General features: G+C 52.0%; 1 protein-coding gene across 5 annotated transcripts; it reads right to left on the bottom strand.

Moving 5' to 3' along the window:
• Positions 1-351: 351 nt before the first annotated feature.
• MFAP2 (microfibril associated protein 2) lies at positions 352-19280 on the bottom strand. 5 transcript variants are annotated; one of them, XM_073570251.1, is made up of 9 exons: positions 19124-19280; positions 6841-6898; positions 6684-6734; positions 2296-2322; positions 1979-2125; positions 1829-1867; positions 1460-1547; positions 1146-1219; positions 352-920 (listed from the first exon to the last, which is right to left on the bottom strand). In XM_073570251.1, exons 1-9 carry the CDS (start codon positions 19220-19222, stop codon positions 817-819), a joined length of 687 nt encoding a protein of 228 aa, XP_073426352.1. In that variant the 5' UTR covers positions 19223-19280; the 3' UTR covers positions 352-816. The 5 variants fall into 5 exon arrangements, with proteins under 5 accessions (XP_073426352.1, XP_073426351.1, XP_073426350.1 ...); XM_073570250.1 differs by lacking the exon at positions 19124-19280 and adding an exon at positions 8384-9335 and having other exon boundaries at positions 1979-2122; XM_073570249.1 differs by lacking the exon at positions 19124-19280 and adding an exon at positions 8384-9310.
• Between the last annotated feature and the right edge of the window lie 3760 nt (positions 19281-23040).

Here is a 23040-nt window from a genome sequence, read left to right on the forward strand (position 1 = left end):
GTTATGAGCAGAGACCTCCATTACTTGCACGCTGCCCCCGCGTTTCCCTGTGCTGCCGTGCCCCCCCCACGTTTCCATGCGCCACCACTCTCCCGCGTTTCCCTGTGCCCCCCCACATTTCCATATGCCGCCAGGCCCTCCTGTGTTTCCTTGTTGCCCCCCCCCACTTTTCTATGCGCTGAAGGGCACTGCCGTATTTCCCTGTGCCATCATGCCTTCCCTATAGTGCTGTGCTACCCCCCCCGTATTAACATGCGCTGCCGTGCCCCCCCTCACCGTGTTTCCATGCGCCACTATGCCTTCCCCCGTGTTTCCATGCGCCCCCCAGATTCAGATTTGTTCTCTGCAGCGTCAGGTAAAAATTTGCACTTTTATTTTCTTTTATACAAAACACATTAGAAAAAGTGATCGGCCCATAATGTGGAGCGGATCGCGACTCGGAGGCTACAACACGGAGGACGGGGGGTGGGGAACAGCGACCGGACGAGGTGGAGCCCACGAGGACTGAGCAGCGGGAGATCATACAGTACATAGTGACCACCAGTGACTGGCCGGACCCCCCACTGCCAGAGAAGCCAGTCCCAAGCAGAGTCCATAGGAGTATGGGGGCGCAGTGCAGTGTGCTGGGCGGCTATGATATGGCGAGGGCCGGTGGGCAGAAGGCTGCGAGCCCACCGCCCCCAACCGTGGCACTTACAGTACAATACAGTAACATATGGGGGATATAATGGCGCTGGCCGCCTTTCCAGTAATCACACTGAGGGCTCAGGGCGCCTCTGCCGGCGGCTGCTTCTCCTCTTGGGAGCACATCCTCTTCTAACAGCCTCCGCAGCTCTTGGTGCACTGAGCTCCCACCGAGTGACACAGCCCGCTGGACGCCACCACCCCGCAGCGGGGGAACTTGTCCCGGCACAGATCAGCTGTGGGGAGAAGAGGGAGGTGATGTCTCCAACATAGTTGACAGCACAAAAAACAGAATCAGATACTGTTACACTGTAATAGAGACCCCAGATGTAGGCCCCCGAAATCCTTGTTGGGAGTCCCTCTTTAATGGGGCGCATGTCACTGTTGTTCATATGAGGGTATCTGGTGGTACATTGTGTATAAAGAATAAGGGGGCAGCGACATCCCGGGGCCACGCTCACCTCTCAGGAGCTCCTCGTGGGCGCACACCGTACGGACGCAGATCTCTTTGTTGATCACATACATGCGCCGTAGGCTGGAAAGAAAAAAAAGAGGTGAATGGTGAGGAGCCACCGTCCAAAACGTACCCACAAGCCAGTCTACACACCGGCCGTAGAGAAGCTCGGCCACCTCATCCACCCACCCATCACCAAGGTGCTGAGCCACCTTAGCCATACATCCGCCCCCGAGGGGCTCAGCCACCGTCCACATACAGACCCCAGCACAACCAGTTGTACTTATCCATATCCCGCCCCCCCGGATCACAGCCGCTCACCTGTACAGGCAGATCCCGTTTAGACATTGCTTGCAGGGTTTGTGCACAGAGTACAGGCGGGTGCAGGGATACTGCTCTTCACGACAATCTGTGAGAGTACACCAGTGTTATTCATCATCATCATCGTTCACCCATCGTCATTATACATGAATCCGTCATCCTCCAGATCTGCACATGGCGGAGGGGCTGTGCATGCAACAACTCATAGGATGTTGGGATCTGGCCGTTGGTTGTGGCTCGCTCCTTCTCTCAGTCTATTGCCTTTTTTATACCCTGGCACCCAACACCTGGGGTACACGGCCAGCCAGACCCCCAGATATACCCTATTAATGTACAGTCTATGGCCGGATTGAACCACAGCTCTCTTACCCAGGGGTCCGGGTTCTGTCGGTTCAGTCTGATAACTATCTGAAATGAGAGACAATCAAGTGAGTGAAGCAGACCTCCAGGGTCACGTGGAACGTTCCGCCGACCTCCAGGGTCACACGTAATGTTCGTTCCACGGTTCCATCTTCTTACCAAACGTTGGTGCCGGGATGATCTCCTGTTGGTTTTGCTGCTGTTGCTGAGGAACAAACTCAAAGTGGTGCAGATCGGGCTGGGTCAGGATGTGGAATCCAGTCTGGACGTGCGGGTTCGGCTGCTGCTGCGCCACAGACTGATCTACTGCGAAATCAGGGATAATATGGGTAAGGGAGATCTGATGACCGGACTGGAGGGCACTGGATCTCATACCCGCTCATTATACATCATACAAATGCTGCCGATGGGGTGGTAATTAGGGGACCCTCGGGGCCCATGACCCCGTGATGTTGGAGCCCACCCTGGGCACTTACCGTCATAGTCGTAGTAATAAGGAACCTCTGAAAAAGAAAAGAGAAGACGTGAGAAGCAGGAAAATAATGGCCAGGAGCCGAATATCCGGGACCGGGCCGCAGTACATAAGAGGCGGGTGCTGAGGACTCGCTATACACTGCCGGTGTCGCTGGCTCCTGATGTCACAGGATTCGTCCTGCCACCTCTCGGTATCAAAAATGGGAGGAAGGCACCACTCGTGGCCATGGCTGGTACTACAGCTCAGCCCAATTCACAGGATTTGTAGGTAGCAGAGGAAGTAAAGCAGACCTCGTCCCGATCTCAGACCGCCCCTTTAACGGTTGAGCCGTCCATCTATATATATATATATAAAATTGAATGTATGAGTGTAGGGGAACTGGACTGACCTATGGACCTGTCTGCGGCAGGAGGGTAATGTACAGTGTGCTTGATGTGGACTGCTGGATATGAAGGTGGGAGACAGCTAGAAATAGGCGAAGGATGGTGAAGTACTGGGTTTGGCCACTAGAGGGAGACTAAAGACAGCAGAAACAGAAGGAGGTGTAATACTGTAGTTTGGCCACAAGATGGCAGCAGAGAGCAGTGAGAAAAGGGCTTTACATTAGCTTAAGGCTACATAACCACAGAGTCATGGGGGGCAGGGTTACAGGAGCTCTAGAGGGGAATTCCCAGAGAGAGGGAATATAAGAAGGGGTAGAGAGTTCCAGAAACAGTCAGTCCAGGGAGAGGAGCTCAGGAGAGGAGAAGACTGAATGGAGAGAGAGAGACCGAGAAGAAGCTCCAGAAGGGACTGATAACAGAGACTGTCAGGGGGGTCGCCCTGACAGGAGAAGCCACAGAACAGAGGAGGCCCGGCGGTACCTGACGGACGGACTCGGACGGGTGAAGCGCTGTGGTGGTAGGCCTAGGGCAGCCACAGTAAAAGCCGCAAGGGACGTCAATTAGGAAAAGGAAGGAAGTGAATGTACCCGGGCCTGTGTGCAGAGTCGAGCAGCTGCTGTGTGGTGCTGCGGGTTGTCGAGAGGACGGCCAATAAAGAGGACCTGTTGAACGCACATTGGTGTCTGTCTTAAGTCTGTTTGCGGCGGAAGAAGGACCACCCCCCAGTCAGCACCCCTACCTACATGTGTATCACCAACCAATCACAAAGCATCTTTTATTTCACCAGAGCTGTTTAAAAGAAGCTGAGCTGTGATTGGTTGCTATGAGCAACAGTTTTCCCTCTCGACAACACCTCAGCAGACACTGACATTGTGGGAGAAATCTAGCATCCCCGGGAACATAAGCTCCCAGCCATTGTCTGCCCCCCAGAACGGAGCAAAGAGTACATGGCAGAAATGAATCCCCCCCTCCCTGCCCATATACCCATCACACATCCTCCATCCCATAGGTACATCTTCCCTCTTATGGGATCTCCGGTATGGAAGTTAGGGCAAATCCCTCAGCGCTCTGATTCTGACCCCAGGCTTCTATTAAAGGGATCATTGGTATGGAAGTCAGGGCAAATCCATTCAGCACTTTGGTTTTGACCCCAGGCCTCTCTTAAAGGGATCCCCAGTATGGAAGTTATGACCGTTCCACTCAGAGCTGTGGTTCTGTCCCCAGGGTCTCTTAAAGGGATCATTGGTATGGAATTTAGGGCAATTCCAGTAAGTGCTCTGGTTCTGACCCCAGGATCCCCGGTATGGAAGTCAGGGTAATTGCCTTCAAATGCTCTGGTACTGACCCCAGGCTCTCTTAAAGGGATCTCCTGTATGGAAATTAGGGCAAATCCCTCAGCGCTCTGGTTCTGACCCCAGTCTCTCTTAAAGGGATCATTGGTATGGAAGTTAGGGCAGTTGCACTCAGCGCTCTGATTCTGACCCCAGTCTCTCTTAAGGGATCATTGGTATGGAAGTTAGGGCAGTTGCACTCAGCGCTCTGACCCCAGACCCCTCTTAAAGGGATCTCCGGTATGGAAGTGAGGACAAATCCACTCTGCGCTTTGGTACTGACCCCAGGCCTCTCTTAAAGGGATCTCCGGTATGGAAGTTAGGGTAAATCCCTCAGAGCTCTGATTCTCACCCCAGGCTTCTATTAAAGGGATCATTGGTATGGAAGTCAGGGCAAATCCACTCAGCGCTCTAGTTCTGACACTAGGCCTCTCTTAAAGGGATCCCCGGTAAGGTAGTTAGGACCGTTCCACTCAGGGGTAGTAGTCCGGTGGCTCTGGCTGACGGGATGATGTGAAATATTAGTGGTAGTAGTCCGGTGGCTCTGGCTGATGGGATGATGTGGGATATTAGAGGTAGTAGTCCGGTAGCTCTGGCTGACGGGATAATGTGGGATATTATAGTGAATGTGGCTACACTCAGATTATATATATATATATATATATATATATATATATATATACACACACACACACACACACATACACACACACACACACATATACAGTTTTGTGCAAATTAATTGGGATAAAGCAGAAAACACATTTTTGAATATTTAATAAAATGTTATAATGCACTGTTACATACTAATTTTAGTAAGAAATATGTCCTCCTTTAGCAGATATGAGATTTTCAATGCGTTTTGGCATTGATTCTACCAAGTGTTTGCATAAATTCTTCAATTTTTCATCATGGAACCACACTTGTATGGCACTGTTTATCATGCGTTCTTTGTTTGTACAGTCCATTTTGCCAAGACGTCTCATCACAATGCTCCACAAATTTTCTATAGGATTTAAGTCTGGTGAATTGCCATGCCAGGCCAGCACTTTTACTTTATTTTCTTCCAGGAATTTCTTCACACACTTGGAATTGTGGCATGGAGCCAAATCTTGTTGGAATGTCCCTTCAAATTTACGCATGAATGGCACAATAAAATGTTTTAAAACAACTATGTATTTGGATGAATTCATTATACCATCAACAGAAAATAAGCTCCCTGTACCTTCAGCTGTAAAAAAGCCCCAAAACATGTTTTTGAGGGTGTTTTACAGTTTGTTGAATGTGATCAGCTCGCAATGGTTCATTTTTGCTTCTAACAACACTTGCTCTGTACCCTTGAACAAAAAGATGGGTTTCATCACTGAAAATTAACTTTTTCCACTGGCTAGTTGTCCAAGACTTATATTTTTTTGCCCATGCGAGTCGTTTTGCCTTCATTGGAGATGTCAAAAGCTGTTTCTTTACTGGCTTTGTTGCCCTCCAACCAACTTCCAGACGCCTGCACCGTACAGTCGAATCGCTAATATCAATATCTGCAGCGAACAAGTCTCTTTGGAGGTCTTTACTTGTTTTTCTTGCATTAATTTTACTATTTCTGATAAGTGTTTTATCAGTTCTTGGTGTCGTTTTCCTTTTTCTTCCACATTTCACTTTTCGTTTTGGAGAAAACGATCCAGTTTCATTGTGTCTGTGAATTATTCTTGAAACGGTAGATTTTCCAATACCAACGGTGGAAGCGATTTCTCTTACAGTCAGACTTGTATGTCCATTAAGAGTAATAATTCTAGACCTCTTCCGTGGAGTAACATCCATCTTTACAGGCACAAACCACACAGAGAAAAAGTACACTAAACCACTCCTCACAGAAACAAGCTCTCAACTGAAGCTGAGGGGGCAACTAGCTGTCATTTTCTGACTAAAACCAGTCCAATCACCTTTTGTTACTCAAGGTTGTACACTCACACCTGTTCAAAGCAGTTTAAACTGGTATGGATCACTGACTGGTAACCAACTTACAATTTTACTTGAAAAAAATGCTTTGTCCCAATTAATTTGCACAGCACTGTAGATATAATCATTATAATTTGTTATAACTAACCATAGTTACTATGCCCAGGCAACGCCGGGCTCTTCAGATAGTTGTGTAATAAAGTTCTGTCACTTTCCAACAGACTTTCTTTTTTAATTCATCCCTCTGCTCAATTTCTCTACTTCCTGACAGTCAAAGGCTCGAACCTGCTTCTTAAAATTCAACCTCAGCCAAAGCTGCAGGTTTGTTACAATGTATTAGGTGCAGACTGATGCTCCTGCAGCTGAGGGTTTGTTACAATGTATCAAACCCTCAGGTGTAACATGTTATCAGCCTCTATGTGCAAACAAAAATCCCTCTCATTTACTGACAACAAGCAGAGATCTTAGCGATGATGAGAAATTAAGAGAAAACGTTTATTAGAAGGTGGCAGAACAAACCAGAATTACTGACACGGGACTGCGCCAGCCCTTTAAACGTAACATGGTCTATATATATATATATATATATATATATATATATATATATATATATATATATATATACACACACACATATATATAAATGGGGGTCTCTGGAGTTATTTAGGGGTGTCCTACGGGGAGGGCGCATTGTACACAGGGTGCCGGCGTCTCCTCCTTACCTGTGGGGCCGTCGTATTGGCCATTTGCTTCAAATTGTTGAGCCCAAATTCCTGAAAAAACACAATGAACATGGGATGATTATAGAGCGTACGCCCTGTACACGAGCGGACTGTGGGGCAGCCATATTGGATGTGATCGGCAACGGTCGTCTCTTACCCTGAATGCACAGGATGAGGAGACAAGCAATGCGCATGGCGGCAGGAACCAGTCTGATCTGGAACATAAAACAGTCAGAATTAATGACGCCCTCAGAGCAGCACTCACACAGCAGCGCAGCACAATGTGAGCACCCGAGCAACAAAGTGTGCCCCGACCTCACTAACAGCCACGCTGGGATCCCCCATTACATCATACAACTACAACTTCCAGCAGATGGGATGATCTTGGGGGGTGCGCTGACAGACATGAGAGGGTACTAAGGACGGTCCAGGGGTCTTGTACACCAAGATGGAACCTGTGAGACCAAGACATGGCGGCCAGGACTCTAACGTGATCACACGATCGAGACTTGGGTCCTGCAACACAGAATGGAGGAGATAGACTGGTTGCTAGGAGACACTTGTTACATTGTATCACCAGCAACCATTCACATTCTGATGGTTGAAGTCCCAACCATCGCCCCCCGAATCCATCACATTCACCTAGGAAGAGCTATAGGAACCGCAGGGTAAATGTACAAGTGATCTATGCCCATGTGTAGACCCACCAGCGGGGAGATAAACCCGTGCACCCCTCCCCGTAAATGACCCCCTGTGCCCCTCCTCCACTCATTAATCTGTGTTTCTTCCCGCCCATTCATACATGACCGTGTGTACCCCTCCTCTATATCCCCCCACTTACCACACATGACCCTACTCTGCTCATTCCTCCACGTCTCCCCTCCCCCACGTGACCCCATCCACCCCTCCCCCACTAATTACTCCATGTTTCCCCTCCCCCCATGTGACCCCGTCCATACATACCCCGCTCGTTACCCCATGTTTCCCCTCCCCCCACATGACCCTATGTACCCCTCCTCCATATCCCCCCCACTTACCACACGTGACCCTACTCTGCTCATTCCTCCATGTCTCCCCTCCCCCTTGTGACCCCATCCACCTGTTACGGCGGCGGAACACGCTTAAAAAAAATATAAATAAACGTGTTCGCCACCCGGGGTCCACCGTGCGGCAGGTGATATAACCGCTGCTAGAGAGGCAGTGCACTACAGCGGTAGTGTGCACAGGGTTCTAAATCACCCAAGTGCAATAGAGGCAGTCTCTGTTATGGGACACAGAGCTGCACAGAAAAATAATAAAGAAAAGGTAACGCTGAGCCTGTTAAACGCACAGGAACACAGCGGCACACGTACGGTAGCCGAGCACAGGAGTAGTTAGAGTGGCACTACAACCAAACGGACTTACCGTGAATGAGCGTGTGCACGGCGTCGCAACTGCGAGCGCCACAGAAGTCTGCAACCGCAATAACACAAGCGCGATGCAGGACGCTTTGCTGCTGAGATGGCTGAAGCTTGAGCGCGCTGGCGCTAGCGCTGCTACTGGCTGACCCAATCACTCACACACTCGTAATAACCGAGGGAAGGGGTTTCATAATGTCATCCACCAGACCAAGCATCCATCAACAAACATACAGCAGCAAGTATCAGAAAATACTAGCGCATGGCATAGCGGCCATGCGCACTTTTTATAGCGTACGGGACCTGCCGGAAATCTCCAGAGCCCTGAGCTAAGCCAATGGAATCAGGAGCAGGACCTGAGCACCTGACTCCTGAACTCCAATGGGAGCTCCTTCCAGGAGCATGCTCAGAAGCTGGCTGAAAGGACTTAGCCTCTGGAGACAAATGTGAGGATCTGGATCTCTGCATAGGTATGGCAGGACACAGATTCCTAACATTACCCCCCCTCCTAAGGCCCCCTCCTCCCTGAGCCTTCCGGGCAACTGACCCGTGCCCTACGGTGGCACAGGGCTGAAACTCGTCCGAGGGCGAGCTAGGTGTCCAGGTAGGTGTTACAGTAACCCGCGACACCTGGAAGGCATCAGTGGAATCGAGGTCACCGGGTTTCAAGAGGGACACCTGGGAGATGGAAGGAGCGGGAATGACCGAGGCACGCCGCCGCGTGTCGGCAGATGTCGCCACAGTCTGCCTGGGACGGTTAGGCTGAGCACAAAGGGTGCAAGCCTGAATACATTTTTTTATGTCCCGAGCTCTATGGGGCCACCAATACGCATCAGCCAACAGTTTTGAGACCTGCATATAGCCCCGATGGTGGTGCGTGTTAGGCGCATGTGCCCAGGCAAGCACCTGAGCCCTGAGATGAGGAGGGACAAAGGTCTCGATAGCCGGTTCAGACTCCGACCTTTGCGGGGAGCTGGCTTCCGGAGAAACCGCACAGACATGGTGACAAGCGCAGAAGGATTCCTGGTCAGAGTCTGTATTAAAGTTAGTGCGAGACACCTCCATGGGCTCAGGAGGTAGAACCTCCGGCTCGTCTAGCTCAAGAGGTACAAAAAATTTGGGAGCAGATTTGCGCTTGGAGTGAGCTCGCTCCATACCGTGCTCCGAAAAACGGAGATCGATACGTGAGGAGACTGAGATTAGCTCTTCCAAGCTAGTGGGAATCTCTCTAGTAGAGAGAGCATCCTTCACATGCTCCGCTAGACCTCGCCAAAAAACGGGGATTAGGGACTTATCGGACCATTCCAACTCGGACGCCAGTGTCCGAAAACGGACGGCATACTGGCTAACCGAGAGTGACCCCTGAGTAAGGGCGAGTAGCTGCAGGGACGTATCATGCGACCCGAGGACCGAGAAAAACTTGCCTGATGGCAGTCAGCAAGTTAGCCGCGGACCGAATCTTGGGGTCACCACGCTCCCACAGAAGCGTAGCCCATTCCAGCGCCTTGCCCGACAGTAGGGAGATAACAAAAGCCACCTTAGCCCGCTCCGTAGGGAATTGCACAGCCAGCAGCTCTAGGTGTATCGAGCACTGGCTGATAAAACCCCTACAGGAGGCGCCATCCCCAGCATATTTATCGGGCAACGGGAGGCGGGTAACTGTCGGCGCAAGGGCGGACATACGCCCTACCGCGTCCGTAAGTGCCTGGACGGCAGCATCTGTAGCCTGCGCAGCTGCGAGAGACCTCTCAAGGGTAGCAAGACGCGCTTCGAGCTGACGCACAAGCTGTAACAGCTGCTGCTGATCTGCCATCTCTTGCCAGACCCTGGCGCTAGTATTATGTTACGGCGGCGGAACACGCTTAAAAAAATATAAATAAACGTGTTCGCCGCCCGGGGCCCACCGTGCGGCAGGTGATATAACCGCTGCTAGAGAGGCAGTGCACTACAGCGGTAGTGTGCACAGGGTTCTAAATCACCCAAGTGCAATAGAGGCAGTCTCTGTTATGGGACACAGAGCTGCACAGAAAAATAATAAAGAAAAGGTAACGCTGAGCCTGTTAAACGCACAGGAACACAGAGGCACACGTACGGTAGCCGAGCACAGGAGTAGTTAGAGTGGCACTACAACCAAACGGACTTACCGTGAATGAGCGTGTGCACAGCGTCACAACTGCGAGCGCCACAGAAGTCTGCAACCGCAATAACACAAGCGCAATGCAGGACGCTTTGCTGCTGAGATGGCTGAAGCTTGAGCGCGCTGGCGCTAGCGCTGCTACTGGCTGACCCAATCACTCACACACTCGTAATAACCGAGGGAAGGGGTTTCATAATAAGTCATCCACCAGACCAAGCATCCATCAACAAACATACAGCAGCAAGTATCAGAAAATACTAGCGCATGGCATAGTGGCCATGCGCACTTTTTATAGCGTACTGGACCTGCCGGAAATCTCCAGAGCCCTGAGCTAAGCCAATGGAATCAGGAGCAGGACCTGAGCACCTGACTCCTGAACTCCAATGGGAGCTCCTTCCAGGAGCATGCTCAGAAGCTGGCTGAAAGGACTTAGCCTCTGGAGACAAATGTGAGGATCTGGATCTCTGCATAGGTATGGCAGGACACAGATTCCTAACACCACCTCTACCCCACTAATTACCCCATGTCACCCCTCCCCCCACATGTGAGCCCATCCACTCCTAATCTGCTCATTACTCCATGTTTCTCCTCCCCATGTGACCTCATACACCCCTCATTATTCCATGTTTCCCCTACCCCACGTGACCCTGTCCGCCCCTACCCTGCTTATTACCCCATGTTTTCCCAACCCCCACGTGAGACCCCATCTGCCCCTACCCTGCTCATTACCTCATGTTTCCTGTACCCCCACAAGTGACCCCGTCCCCCACTACGCCGCTCATTACCCCATGTCTCCCCTCTCCCATGTGTGACCCCATCCACTCCACATTACCCAATGTCTCCCCTCTCCCCATGTGACCCCGTCTGCCCCTCATTATCCCATGTCTCCCCTCTCCCCATGTATGACCCGATCCACCCCACATTACCCCATGCCTCCCCTCTCCCCATGTGTGGCCCCGTCCGCCCCTCTACCGCTCATTACATCATCTCTTCTCTCCCCATGTGTGACCCCGTCCGCCCCTCATTACCCCATGTCTCCCCTCTCTCCATGTGTGACCCCGTCCGCCCCTCATTACCCCATGTCTCCCCTCTCCCCATGTGTGACCCCGTCCGCCCCTCATTACCCCATGTCTCCCCTCTCCCCATGTGTGGCCCCGTCCGCCCCTCATTACCCTATGTCTCCCCTCTCCCCATGTGTGACCCCGTCTGCCCCTCTACCGCTCATTACATCATGTCTCTTCTCTCCCCATGTGTGACCCCGTCCTCCGCCCCTCATTACCCCATGTCTCCCCTCTCTCCATGTGTGACCCCGTCCGCCCCTCTGCCACTCATTACCTCATGTCTCCCCTCTCCCCATGTGTGACCCCCTCCGCCGCTCATTACTTTGCATTCTCCCTCAGATTCTTTCTTGCTGTCTAATCAAAGTTTCAGGAAATCATTACCAGCGAGATCCTGGGCATCGGGCCCAAGGGCAGAGGGGGTTGATCATTATACACATCTGCATCTAGCAGCCCCTCAATGTGACAGACTGGATGGGCACAAACTAATCACCATCAGGATTTAGTGTGAGCGAGGAGACACGGCGTGACCTGATCACTGCAATCACTAACGATCATGGAGCTGATCAGACGCTTGCTGATGGGATGACATGATGGCTCAGGATCTGCCAGGATTAGTCAGAGATGTGCAGCACTGAGGACGGGAGACTTTGTGCAGCAGACCAGACATCATGTTACTTCCCTGAGCAGTCAGCAGATGTCCAGCAGTGACTGAGGGGCTAACCACTGTATGGAGCCATCTGGTCAGAAGCCCCCGACCGTCCACATGAGGGTGGGGGCAGATAATGTCAGCAGTCTCTGGACAGACGGTAACACAAGCGGATTGTTCCCCGATGGTCGGAGAGCGACACAATGAGGGTCTGCAAAGCAGTGACGCAGGATGGGGGTCCGACAAGTCTGGGGGTAATTCATTAAATTGAGAGGGCAATTTGGTCAGGATTAATAGTGTCCTAAATGCTGAGAAATCCCGACAGATACTGATCCATCACGTAACACCATCAGGAGGCGTCTGATCGTCCCCAAATTTATCTTGCAGCCAATGACCCCCAACATCCAGCCAATGATGTCAGTGAGAGCGAGGCGTCCTGGGGGTGATGATCCGGCCCCGGAGCCTTAATCTCACATCATCACATCTGTCGGGGATCAAATAAAGAGACGGAAGGATCCGCACAAGCCTCATACACAGAAGATCTGGGGCACGTCTACAAGATGTTTGGTACAGCCAGTGTACAAGTGAGAAGAAGTGATGGAGGCAACGGGTGGTCACTAGATACTGATGACGAAGGCGATGGGTGGTCACCAGATACTGATCAACGAGGTGACTGGCGGTCATTAGATACTGATGATGGAGGCCACAGGGGGTCACCAGATACTGATGGAGGAGGCCACAGGGGGGGTCACCAGAACCTGATGGAGGCCACAGGGGGTCACAGATACTGATGATGGAGGCGACTGGCGGTCACAAGATACTGATGATGGAGGCCACAGGGGGTCACCAGATACTGATGGAGGAGGCCACAGGGGGGGGGGGTCAACAGATACTGATGGAGGAGGCCACAGGGGGTCACAGATACTGATGATGGAGGCGACTGGCGGTCACAAGATACTGATGATGGAGGCCACATGGGGGTCACCAGATACTGATGACGGAGGCGATGGGTGGTCACCAGATACTGATCAAGGAGTTGATTGCGCTCATTAGATACTGATGAAGGAGGCCACAGGGGGGTCACCAGATGCTGATGACGGAGGCGACGGGCGGTCACCAGATACCAATGACGGAGGCGACGGGCGGTCACCAGATACTGATGATGGAGGCCACGGGGGGGGCATCACCAGTTACTGATGATGAAGGCCACAAGGAGGTCATCAGATATTAATGATGGAGGCGAAGGGTGGTTACCAGATACTTATAGAGGTGACGGGCGGACACTAGATACTGATGACAGAGGCAACTGGCAGTCACCAGACACTGATCATGGAGGCCACGAGGGATCACCAGATACTGATGATGGAGGCCACAGGGGGATCACCAGATACTGATGATGGAGGCCACAGGGGGATCACCAGATTCTGATGATGGGGGCCACAGGGGGATCACCAGATTCTGATGATGGGGGCCACAGGGGAATCACCAGATACTGATGATGGGGGCCACAGGGGGATCACCAGATACTGATCATGGGGGCCACAGTGGGATCACCAGACACTGATGACGGAGGCGATGGGCAGTCACCAGATACTGATGATTTACATTTCTCTTTTATTCATTCACTTCCATACTATTCCACGAATGCTGTTATTTCTTCTGATTTTCCTGGATGCAGATGAGTCATATAAAGCCCAATCGTCGCGCATCAGATAAATCACTTTTATGAGACAAATCTGCCAATCAGATCAGGATTTTTCACTCTTCCAGACTCTTCTGCAGAACAAGAGTCCAAACATTTTCTCCATCAGAAACCTCCTCAGGCCGAGTCCACCATGAGTTCTCTCCTTTATGCCCATAGCAGCCAATCACTCAGAGGTTTCTCTGCCACATGAGATGGGACGTTTTCAGCAGATGATTTTGCTGTGGACGACGCGGTTCTTTTTGTACCAAGGGAGAAAGTGATCAGTCAGAAATTCTATGCAGAAACTTTGCTGAGGTCATTTTAACACCCTAAAGGGGTTCCCAGCTCCCCCCAATATTATGGCCCAAACATAACTCCGCCACCTCCTTGCTGACATCACTGCCTTGTTGAGACACAGTGGCCATCCACCAACCGTCCACTACTCCACCCATCTGGACCCTCCATTCAGGGTTGCACGGTCTCATCAGTAAACATAGCTGGTTGAGTATTCATGCATGTTGTTTAGAGGTGGCCGAATAGTAAGTTTATGCACAACTGCAGCCTCTGGAGGATCGTAAACCTTGAGGTTCATGGACTTCAAACAACTTCACATACCTGTCTGCTGCTTGAAAATGGGAATTTAGCAGCTGTTCTCTTAATTCAATTCATTTTTCTGGCAGAAACCTTCCTCATTAGGCCTTTATCTGCATGAGCCTGTCTGTCCTCTGTATAAGCCACAGATCTCTTCACAGTACGATGATCATGATTAGGTTTCTGTGAATTATCTAATGTTTTCTCACCTTGTCTGAGGCATTGCCCTATATGATGTTTTTTAGCAGCAGAGATCCTTTTTCTTTCACATATTGCTTTAAACCTGTGGTTGCTTAATAATATGGAACATCCGTCTTAAGAATTTTTCCTTTCATTGGTCGTCTGGCAACTAATTATCACAAGGGTCTGAGATTGATGTCAGTGTTTCAAAGACACCAAGACACAAACCGTCCATGAGTTTATTGGCGAAACAAAAAAAAATGACATCTTTATGGCACCAACATAAAATCTGCAGAATAATTTGGAACGTGGTGTATTGTAGATGGTTTCTTACTCTGCAGCATTTTTTCCCACACCTGCCTAAGACTTTTACACAGTGCTGTACATCCAGTGTCTGGGCTGTAAACCCATGTACATCTCACAGCTCAGTAGAGATCACCTGCATGCTGGGGGTTATACTCCACCTGCAACAATAGAGGGAGATACCTTACGCCCGCAGCGCTAACGTTCTGCCTCTGGCCGGCACAGACATAGCACGATCCTGATGGGAATGTGAGCAGTTTATGTTGTTATCCAGGAAGTTCAGAGGAGGCTGGAGGAAAGCCAAATCCTGCGGCCCCCACAGTACAGCGAGCCCAGACAAGACCCCGAGCTAGTGACATCCAGACCTACAGACGAGGCACCGAGAGCCACAGACGAACCTCTCAGAGCTGCACACCCACCAAAGAGCCACGGACCCACCATAGAGCCTCAGCCGAGGCACCCAAGGCCGCAGACCCATCAAAGAGCCTCAGCCGAGACACCCAGAGCCACAGACCAACGACAGGGTCTCAGCCGAGGCACCCAGAGCCACAGACCCACCACAGGGTCTCAGCCGAGGCACCCAGAGCCACATACCCACCACAGGGTCTCAGCCGAGGCACCCAGGGCCACAGACCAACGACAGGGTCTCAGCCGAGGCACCCAGAGCCACAGACCCACCACAGGGTCTCAGCCGAGGCACCCAGGGCCACAGACCCACCACAGGGTCTCAGCCGAGGCACCCAGAGCCACAGACCCACCACAGGGTCTCAGCCGAGGCACCCAGAGCCACAGACCCACCACAGGGTCTCAGCCGAGGCACCCAGGGCCACAGACTCACCACAGGGTCTCAGCCGAGGCACCCAGGGCCACAGACTCACCACAGGGTCTCAGCCGAGGCACCCAGGGCCACAGACCCACCACAGGGTCTCAGCCGAGGCACCCAGGGCCACAGACTCACCACAGGGTCTCAGCCGAGGCACCCAGGGCCACAGACCCACCACAGGGTCTCAGCCGAGGCACCCAGAGCCACAGACCCACCACAGGGTCTCAGCCGAGGCACCCAGGGCCACAGACTCACCACAGGGTCTCAGACGAGGCACCCAGGGCCACAGACCCACCACAGGGTCTCAGACGAGGCACCCAGAGCCACAGACCCACCACAGGGTCTCAGCCGAGGCACCCAGGGCCACAGACTCACCACAGGGTCTCAGTCGAGGCACCCAGGGCCACAGACTCACCACAGGGTCTCAGACGAGGCACCCAGAGCCACAGACCCACCACAGGGTCTCAGCCGAGGCACCCAGGGCCACAGACCCACCACAGGGTCTCAGACGAGGCACCCAGGGCCACAGACCCGCCACAGACCCACCACAGGGTCTCAGCCGAGGCACCCAGGGCCACAGACCCACCACAGGGTCTCAGCCGAGGCACCCAGGGCCACAGACCCACCACAGGGTCTCAGCCGAGGCACCCAGGGCCACAGACTCACCACAGGGTCTCAGACGAGGCACCCAGGGCCACAGACCCACCACAGGGTCTCAGCCGAGGCACCCAGGGCCACAGACCCACCACAGGGTCTCAGCCGAGGCACCCTGGGCCACAGACTCACCACAGGGTCTCAGTCGAGGCACCCAGGGCCACAGACCCACCACAGGGTCTCAGCCGAGGCACCCAGAGCCACAGACCCACCACAGGGTCTCAGCCGAGGCACCCAGGGCCACAGACCCACCACAGGGTCTCAGCCGAGGCACCCAGGGCCACAGACTCACCACAGGGTCTCAGCCGAGGCACCCAGAGCCACAGACCCACCACAGGGTCTCAGCTGATGCACCCAGGGCCACAGACTCACCACAGGGTCTCAGCCGAGGCACCCAGGGCCACAGACTCACCACAGGGTCTCAGCCGAGGCACCAAGGGCCACAGACTCACCACAGGGTCTCAGCCGAGGCACCCAGAGCCACAGACTCACCACAGGGTCTCAGACGAGGCACCCAGGGCCACAGACCCACCACAGGGTCTCAGCTGAGGCACCCAGGGCCACAGACCCACCACAGGGTCTCAGCCGAGGCACCCAGAGCCATAGACCCACCACAGGGCCTCAGTCGAGGCACCCAGACCCCCCACAGCTGAGGCATGGGGGGCAATTAATCATTTAGGGCTTCATGTACTGAGCAACTAGCGACCTTATTAATCACCACAATCAGGTCAGATCTGAAGGTCACGGTCATATATTGGATTATATTTTGGGCCTCGATTTCTCCACTCTTGTTATGAAAGTTTACATGGCCTCCCAGGAGTCACTCTGGCACGATGTCGCTCACAGGTAGGTCATATTTTCCACTTTTTGCTGCCAGACTTGGGGGTCTCAGGTTTATTTTGCTGCCTGCTGGCAGTGCTCATCATGTAGACCCTACAAACAAGAGACGACGCCGGTGCTGGATTACATCACCATAATGGAGAAAAAGATGCCAGCATCCAAGAGCCGACCAGGACCCGAGAAGAAAGCCCCCTGCTCTGGTGCCACACAGATTCATCCCATCAGCCATCTGTCAGGCGTCAGTAAGAAGCGCCATGTGACTTCTTGTCTCTAATGATCGGCTTCCTATTGTGGCCCCTAAGACCCCACACATTAGGGACCCCACACATTAGGTGTCTTAATGGTGAGTCGCAATAGATCCATGGAGATCTGGCAGCGCCACAAAATATAACTCCTCCTGTCACTGGACAATGGGATGGAACCTAAACATGGACCCCGAGCATGGCACAGGTGTCGGCAGGCGGAGATCACACCCCATGGACAGAGGTGTCAGAGGTGGACATATGGTGTCCTGTCAGCTGCTGAGGAGGCTCCATGTGATGAGACTTGGTGACTGCCTGGTGCAAGCTGGCGTGCTGCTGGGAAAGTGATCACCTCCAGCTCTGTACCCCCCCAGCACCCTTCAACCCCTGCCCCCCACCACACAACCACTGCTTCTTCAAGGTCCACATCCCCTGCTGCCAAGACCCCCATAGCTACAACCCTTGTTCCCCCCACACCATCAGCCCTCTGTATTCTCAGCCCTGGTATCCTGCCCCCCCATGCCCCTCACCACTTGCAGTCCTTCCGCCATTTCTATGTGGCTCAAGACCCTGCACCTCCTCAACTCTCGCACCCCCAGACCTTGCACCCCCACAACTGTTGCACCCCCACTATTTTCGCACCCCCAGACCTTACACCCCCACAACTGTCGCACCCCCACTACTCTCACACCCTCAGACCTTGCCCCCCACTACGTTCGCACCCCCGCCCCTCAGAAGTAGAGGAAGCCTTTGTTCCCTTCGTTTTGCGGTTCACACAAGATGGAAACATCTGGGATTCATCAGCAAAACCCCCTCTAACCCCCCATCCAAAACCCAGGACAGCCCACCCCACCAGCCCCCAGGGGCCACTCCCAGCCCCCACCTCCCTAATTCCCTTTTATACATTTCCAGCTGTGAACAAGGGGGATAAAAGGCAAAAAACAGACAAAATTCAGGATTTGGCAGCCGCCCAGGAAGACAAACTCTAATTACAGGAGGCGGCGGGGAGGGGGCACCAGAGCAGAGACCCCAGAAAACTCCGAACTCTATAGACCCCACTATATATCCCATAAACTGAACCCACCGACTTCAGAAAGTGCCATTAACCCTTTATCAATGGGTCTGCCATCAGAATAAAGCAGAATTTATGAGGGAACCATTGCCCCCCAAAACTGCTAATTCCGCACGACCTACAATGCACCAGGGAGTGACACTAAGGGGTTAATGACGGCGGACGTCCCTTATATGGAGACATCAATGTCCTGTCTGTGAATAATAATGATTATGTAGATGAGGGGGCGCGGCCAACAGTGATCGTTACAATGTAGCACAAATCTGACACATTCAATGAAATCACACAATAAAAATGAATGAGCCCCAGGCACAGAGACCCCCCAACTGCAACAGTGCGGGGGGCAGCAACGTCCAGAGTCCTGTCCTAGTGGGCAATCGAGTCTGGGGATCCTGTCCTGGGGCAGCAGTCTGGGGGTCCTATTCTGGGGGCAGCAGAGTCTGGGGGTCCTATTCTGGGGGCAGCAGAGTCTGGGGGTCCTATTCTGGGGGCAGCAGAGTTTGTGGGTCCTATTCTGGGGGCAGCAGAGTCTGGGGGTCCTATTCTGGGGGCAGCAGAGTCTGGGGGTCCTATTCTGGGGGGCAGCAATGTATAGGAGCAGCAGAGTCTGGGTGGTCCTCTCCTAGGAGTAGCAGAGACTGGGGGTCCTGTGCTGGGGGCAGCAGAGTTTGTGGGTCCTAGCCTGGGGGAAAGCAAAGTCTGGGGGTCCTGTGCTTGGGACAGGAGATTATGGGGGCCTTGTCCTTTGGGCAGCAGATTCTTAGGGTCTGTCTTGGGGGCATAATAGTCTGGGGGTCCTGTCGGTCTTACCAGAGGGTAGTGCTGTAGGCTCCAGCTGTCTTTTCGGTCTCGCAGTGTCTCGCTGTCTACTCTCTTTCTGAGGCTCTCACAAGGGGACAAATCCTTCATCCAACTGAGCAGCTCCGCTGGGTCCTAGAGAAACAGGATAACTACAAGGAAAGCATCAACTCCTGACCCCCTGTGTGCTGCAGATACAGTGTCAATCCCTCAACTGTCCAATCAAATTTTGTTCTGCCCTCTCTGCAGAGCATCACTCCTCTACCTCCTGACAGATACATAGTGATATATCCTGCAGATTATTACACCACTGACCTCTCTGCAGAGCATCGCTCCTCCACCTCCTGACAGATACATAGTGATATATCCTGCAGATTATTACACCACTGACCTCTCTGCAGAGCATCGCTCCTCCACCTCCTGACAGATACACAGCGATATATATACTGCAGATTATTACACCACTGACCTCTCTGCAGAGAATCGCTCCTCCATCTCCTGACAGATACACAGCGATATATCCTGCAGATTATTACACCACTGACCTCTCTGCAGAGCATCGCTCCTCCACCTCCTGACAGATACATAGTGATATATCCTGCAGATTATTACACCACTGACCTCTCTGCAGAGCATCGCTCCACCTCCTCCTGACAGATACATAGTGATATATCTTGCAGCTTATTACACCACTGACCTCTCTGCAGAGCATCGCTCCTCCACCTCCTGACAGATACCGTGATATATCCTGCAGATTATTACACCACTGACCTCTCTGCAGAGCATCGCTCCTCCACCTCCTGACAGATACACAGTGATATATCCTGCAGATTATTACACCACTGACCTATATGCAGAGCATCGCTCCACCTCCTCCTGACAGATACACAGCGATATATCCTGCAGATTATTACACCACTGACCTCTCTGCAGAGCATCGCTCCTCCATCTCCTGACAGATACACAGCGATATATCCTGTAGATTATTGCACCGCTGACCTCTCTGCAGAGCATCGCTCCTCCACACCCTGACAGATACACAGCGATATATCCTGCAGATTATTACACCACTGACCTCTCTGCAGAGCATCGCTCCACCTCCTCCTGACAGATACATAGTGATATATCCTGCAGATTATTACACCACTGACCTCTCTGCAGAGCATCGCTCCACCTCCTCCTGACAGATACTGTGATATATCCTGCAGATTATTACACCACTGACCTCTCTGCAGAGCATCGCTCCTCCACCTCCTGACATATACACAGCGATATATCCTGCAGATTATTACACCACTGACCTCTCTGCAGAGCATCGCTCCACCTCCTCCTGACAGATACATAGTGATATATCCTGCAGCTTATTACACCACTGACCTCTCTGCAGAGCATCGCTCCTCTACCTCCTGACAGATACCGTGATATATCCTGCAGATTATTACACCACTGACCTCTCTGCAGAGCATCGCTCCTCCACCTCCTGACAGATAGTGATATATCCTGCAGATTATTACACCACTGACCTCTCTGCAGAGCATCGCTCCTCCACCTCCTGACAGACACAGTGATATATCCAGATTATTACACCACTGACCTCTCTGCAGAGCATCGCTCCTCTACCTCCTGACAGATACACAGTGATATATCCTGCAGATTATTACACCACTGACCTCTCTGCAGAGCATCGCTCCTCCACCTCCTGACAAATACACAGTGATATATCCTGCAGATTATTACACCACTGACCTCTCTGCAGAGCATCGCTCCTCCACCTCCTGACAGATACATAATGATATATCCTGCAGATTTTTACACCACTGACCTCTCTGCAGAGCATCGCTCCTCCACCTCCTGACAGATACATAGTGATATATCCTGCAGATTATTACACCACTGACCTCTCTGCAGAGCATCGCTCCTCTACCTCCTGACAGATACACAGTGATATATCCTGCAGATTATTACACCACTGACCTCTCTGCAGAGCATCGCCCCTCCACCTCCTGACATACACAGTGATATATCCTGCAGAGTATTACACCACTGACCTCTCTGCAGAGCATCGCTCCTCCACCTCCTGACAGATACACAGTGTTATATCCTGCAGATTATTACACCACTGACCTCTATGCAGAGCATCGCTCCTCCACCTCCTGACAGATACACAGTGATATATCCTGCAGATTATTACACCTCTGACCTCTCTGCAGAGCATCGCTCCTCCACCTCCTGACAGATACACAGTGATATATCCTGCAGATTATTACACCACTGACCCCTGCAGAGCATCGCCCCTCCACCTCCTGACATACACAGTGATATATCCTGCAGATTATTACACCACTGACCTCTCTGCAGAGCATCGCTCCTCCACCTCCTGACAGATACATAATGATATATCCTGCAGATTTTTACACCACTGACCTCTCTGCAGAGCATCGCTCCTCCACCTCCTGACAGATACATAGTGATATATCCTGCAGATTATTACACCACTGACCTCTCTGCAGAGCATCGCTCCTCTACCTCCTGACAGATACACAGTGATATATCCTGCAGATTATTACACCACTGACCTCTCTGCAGAGCATCGCCCCTCCACCTCCTGACATACACAGTGATATATCCTGCAGAGTATTACACCACTGACCTCTCTGCAGAGCATCGCTCCTCCACCTCCTGACAGATACACAGTGTTATATCCTGCAGATTATTACACCACTGACCTCTATGCAGAGCATCGCTCCTCCACCTCCTGACAGATACACAGTGATATATCCTGCAGATTATTACACCTCTGACCTCTCTGCAGAGCATCGCTCCTCCACCTCCTGACAGATACACAGTGATATATCCTGCAGATTATTACACCACTGACCCCTGCAGAGCATCGCCCCTCCACCTCCTGACATACACAGTGATATATCCTGCAGAGTATTACACCACTGACCTCTCTGCAGAGCATCGCTCCTCCACCTCCTGACAGATACACAGTGTTATATCCTGCAGATTATTACACCACTGACCTCTCTGCAGAGCATCACTCCTCCACCTCTTGACAGATATAGTGATATATCCTGCAGATTATTACACCACTGACCTCTCTGCAGAGCATCGCTCCTTCACCTCCTGACAGATAAATAGTGATTTATCCTGCAGATTATTACACCACTGACCTCTCTGCAGAACATCACTCCTCCTTCTCCTGACAGATACACAGTGATATATCCTGCAGATTATTACACCACTGACCTCTCTGCAGAGCATCGCTCCTCCACCTCCTGACAGATACAAAGTGTTATATCCTGCAGATTATTACAGCACTGATCTCTCTGCAGAGCATCGCTCCTCCAACTCCTGACAGATACAGTGATATATTATGCAAATTATTACACCACTGCCCTCTCTACAGAGCATCACTCCTCCACCTCCTGACAGATACAGTGATATATCCTGCAGATTATTACACCACTGACCTCTCTGCAGAGCATAGCGCCTCCACCTCCTGACAGATACATAGTGATATATCCTGCAGATTATTACACCACTGTCCTCTCTGTAGAGCATCGCTCCTCCACCTCCTGACAGATACAGTGATATATCCTGCAGATTATTACACCACTGACCTCTCTGCAGAGCATCGCTCATCCATCTCCTGACAGGTACATAGTGATATATCCTGCAGATTATTACAGCACTGATCTCTCTGCAGAGCATCGCTCCTCCACATCCTGACAGATACATAGTGATATATCCTGTAGATTATTACAACACTGACCTCTCTACAGAGCATCGCTCCTCCACCTCCTGACAGATACAGTGATATATCCTGCAGATTATTACACCACTGACCTCTCTGCAGAGCATCGCTCCTCCTCCTCCTGACAGATACATAGTGATATATCCTGCAGATTATTACACCACTGACC

Source organism: Dendrobates tinctorius, unplaced genomic scaffold (genome assembly GCF_039654945.1).
Source record: "Dendrobates tinctorius isolate UK_male_01 unplaced genomic scaffold, ASM3965494v1 ptg000028l, whole genome shotgun sequence".
Classification (NCBI taxonomy): Eukaryota; Metazoa; Chordata; class Amphibia; order Anura; family Dendrobatidae; genus Dendrobates; species Dendrobates tinctorius.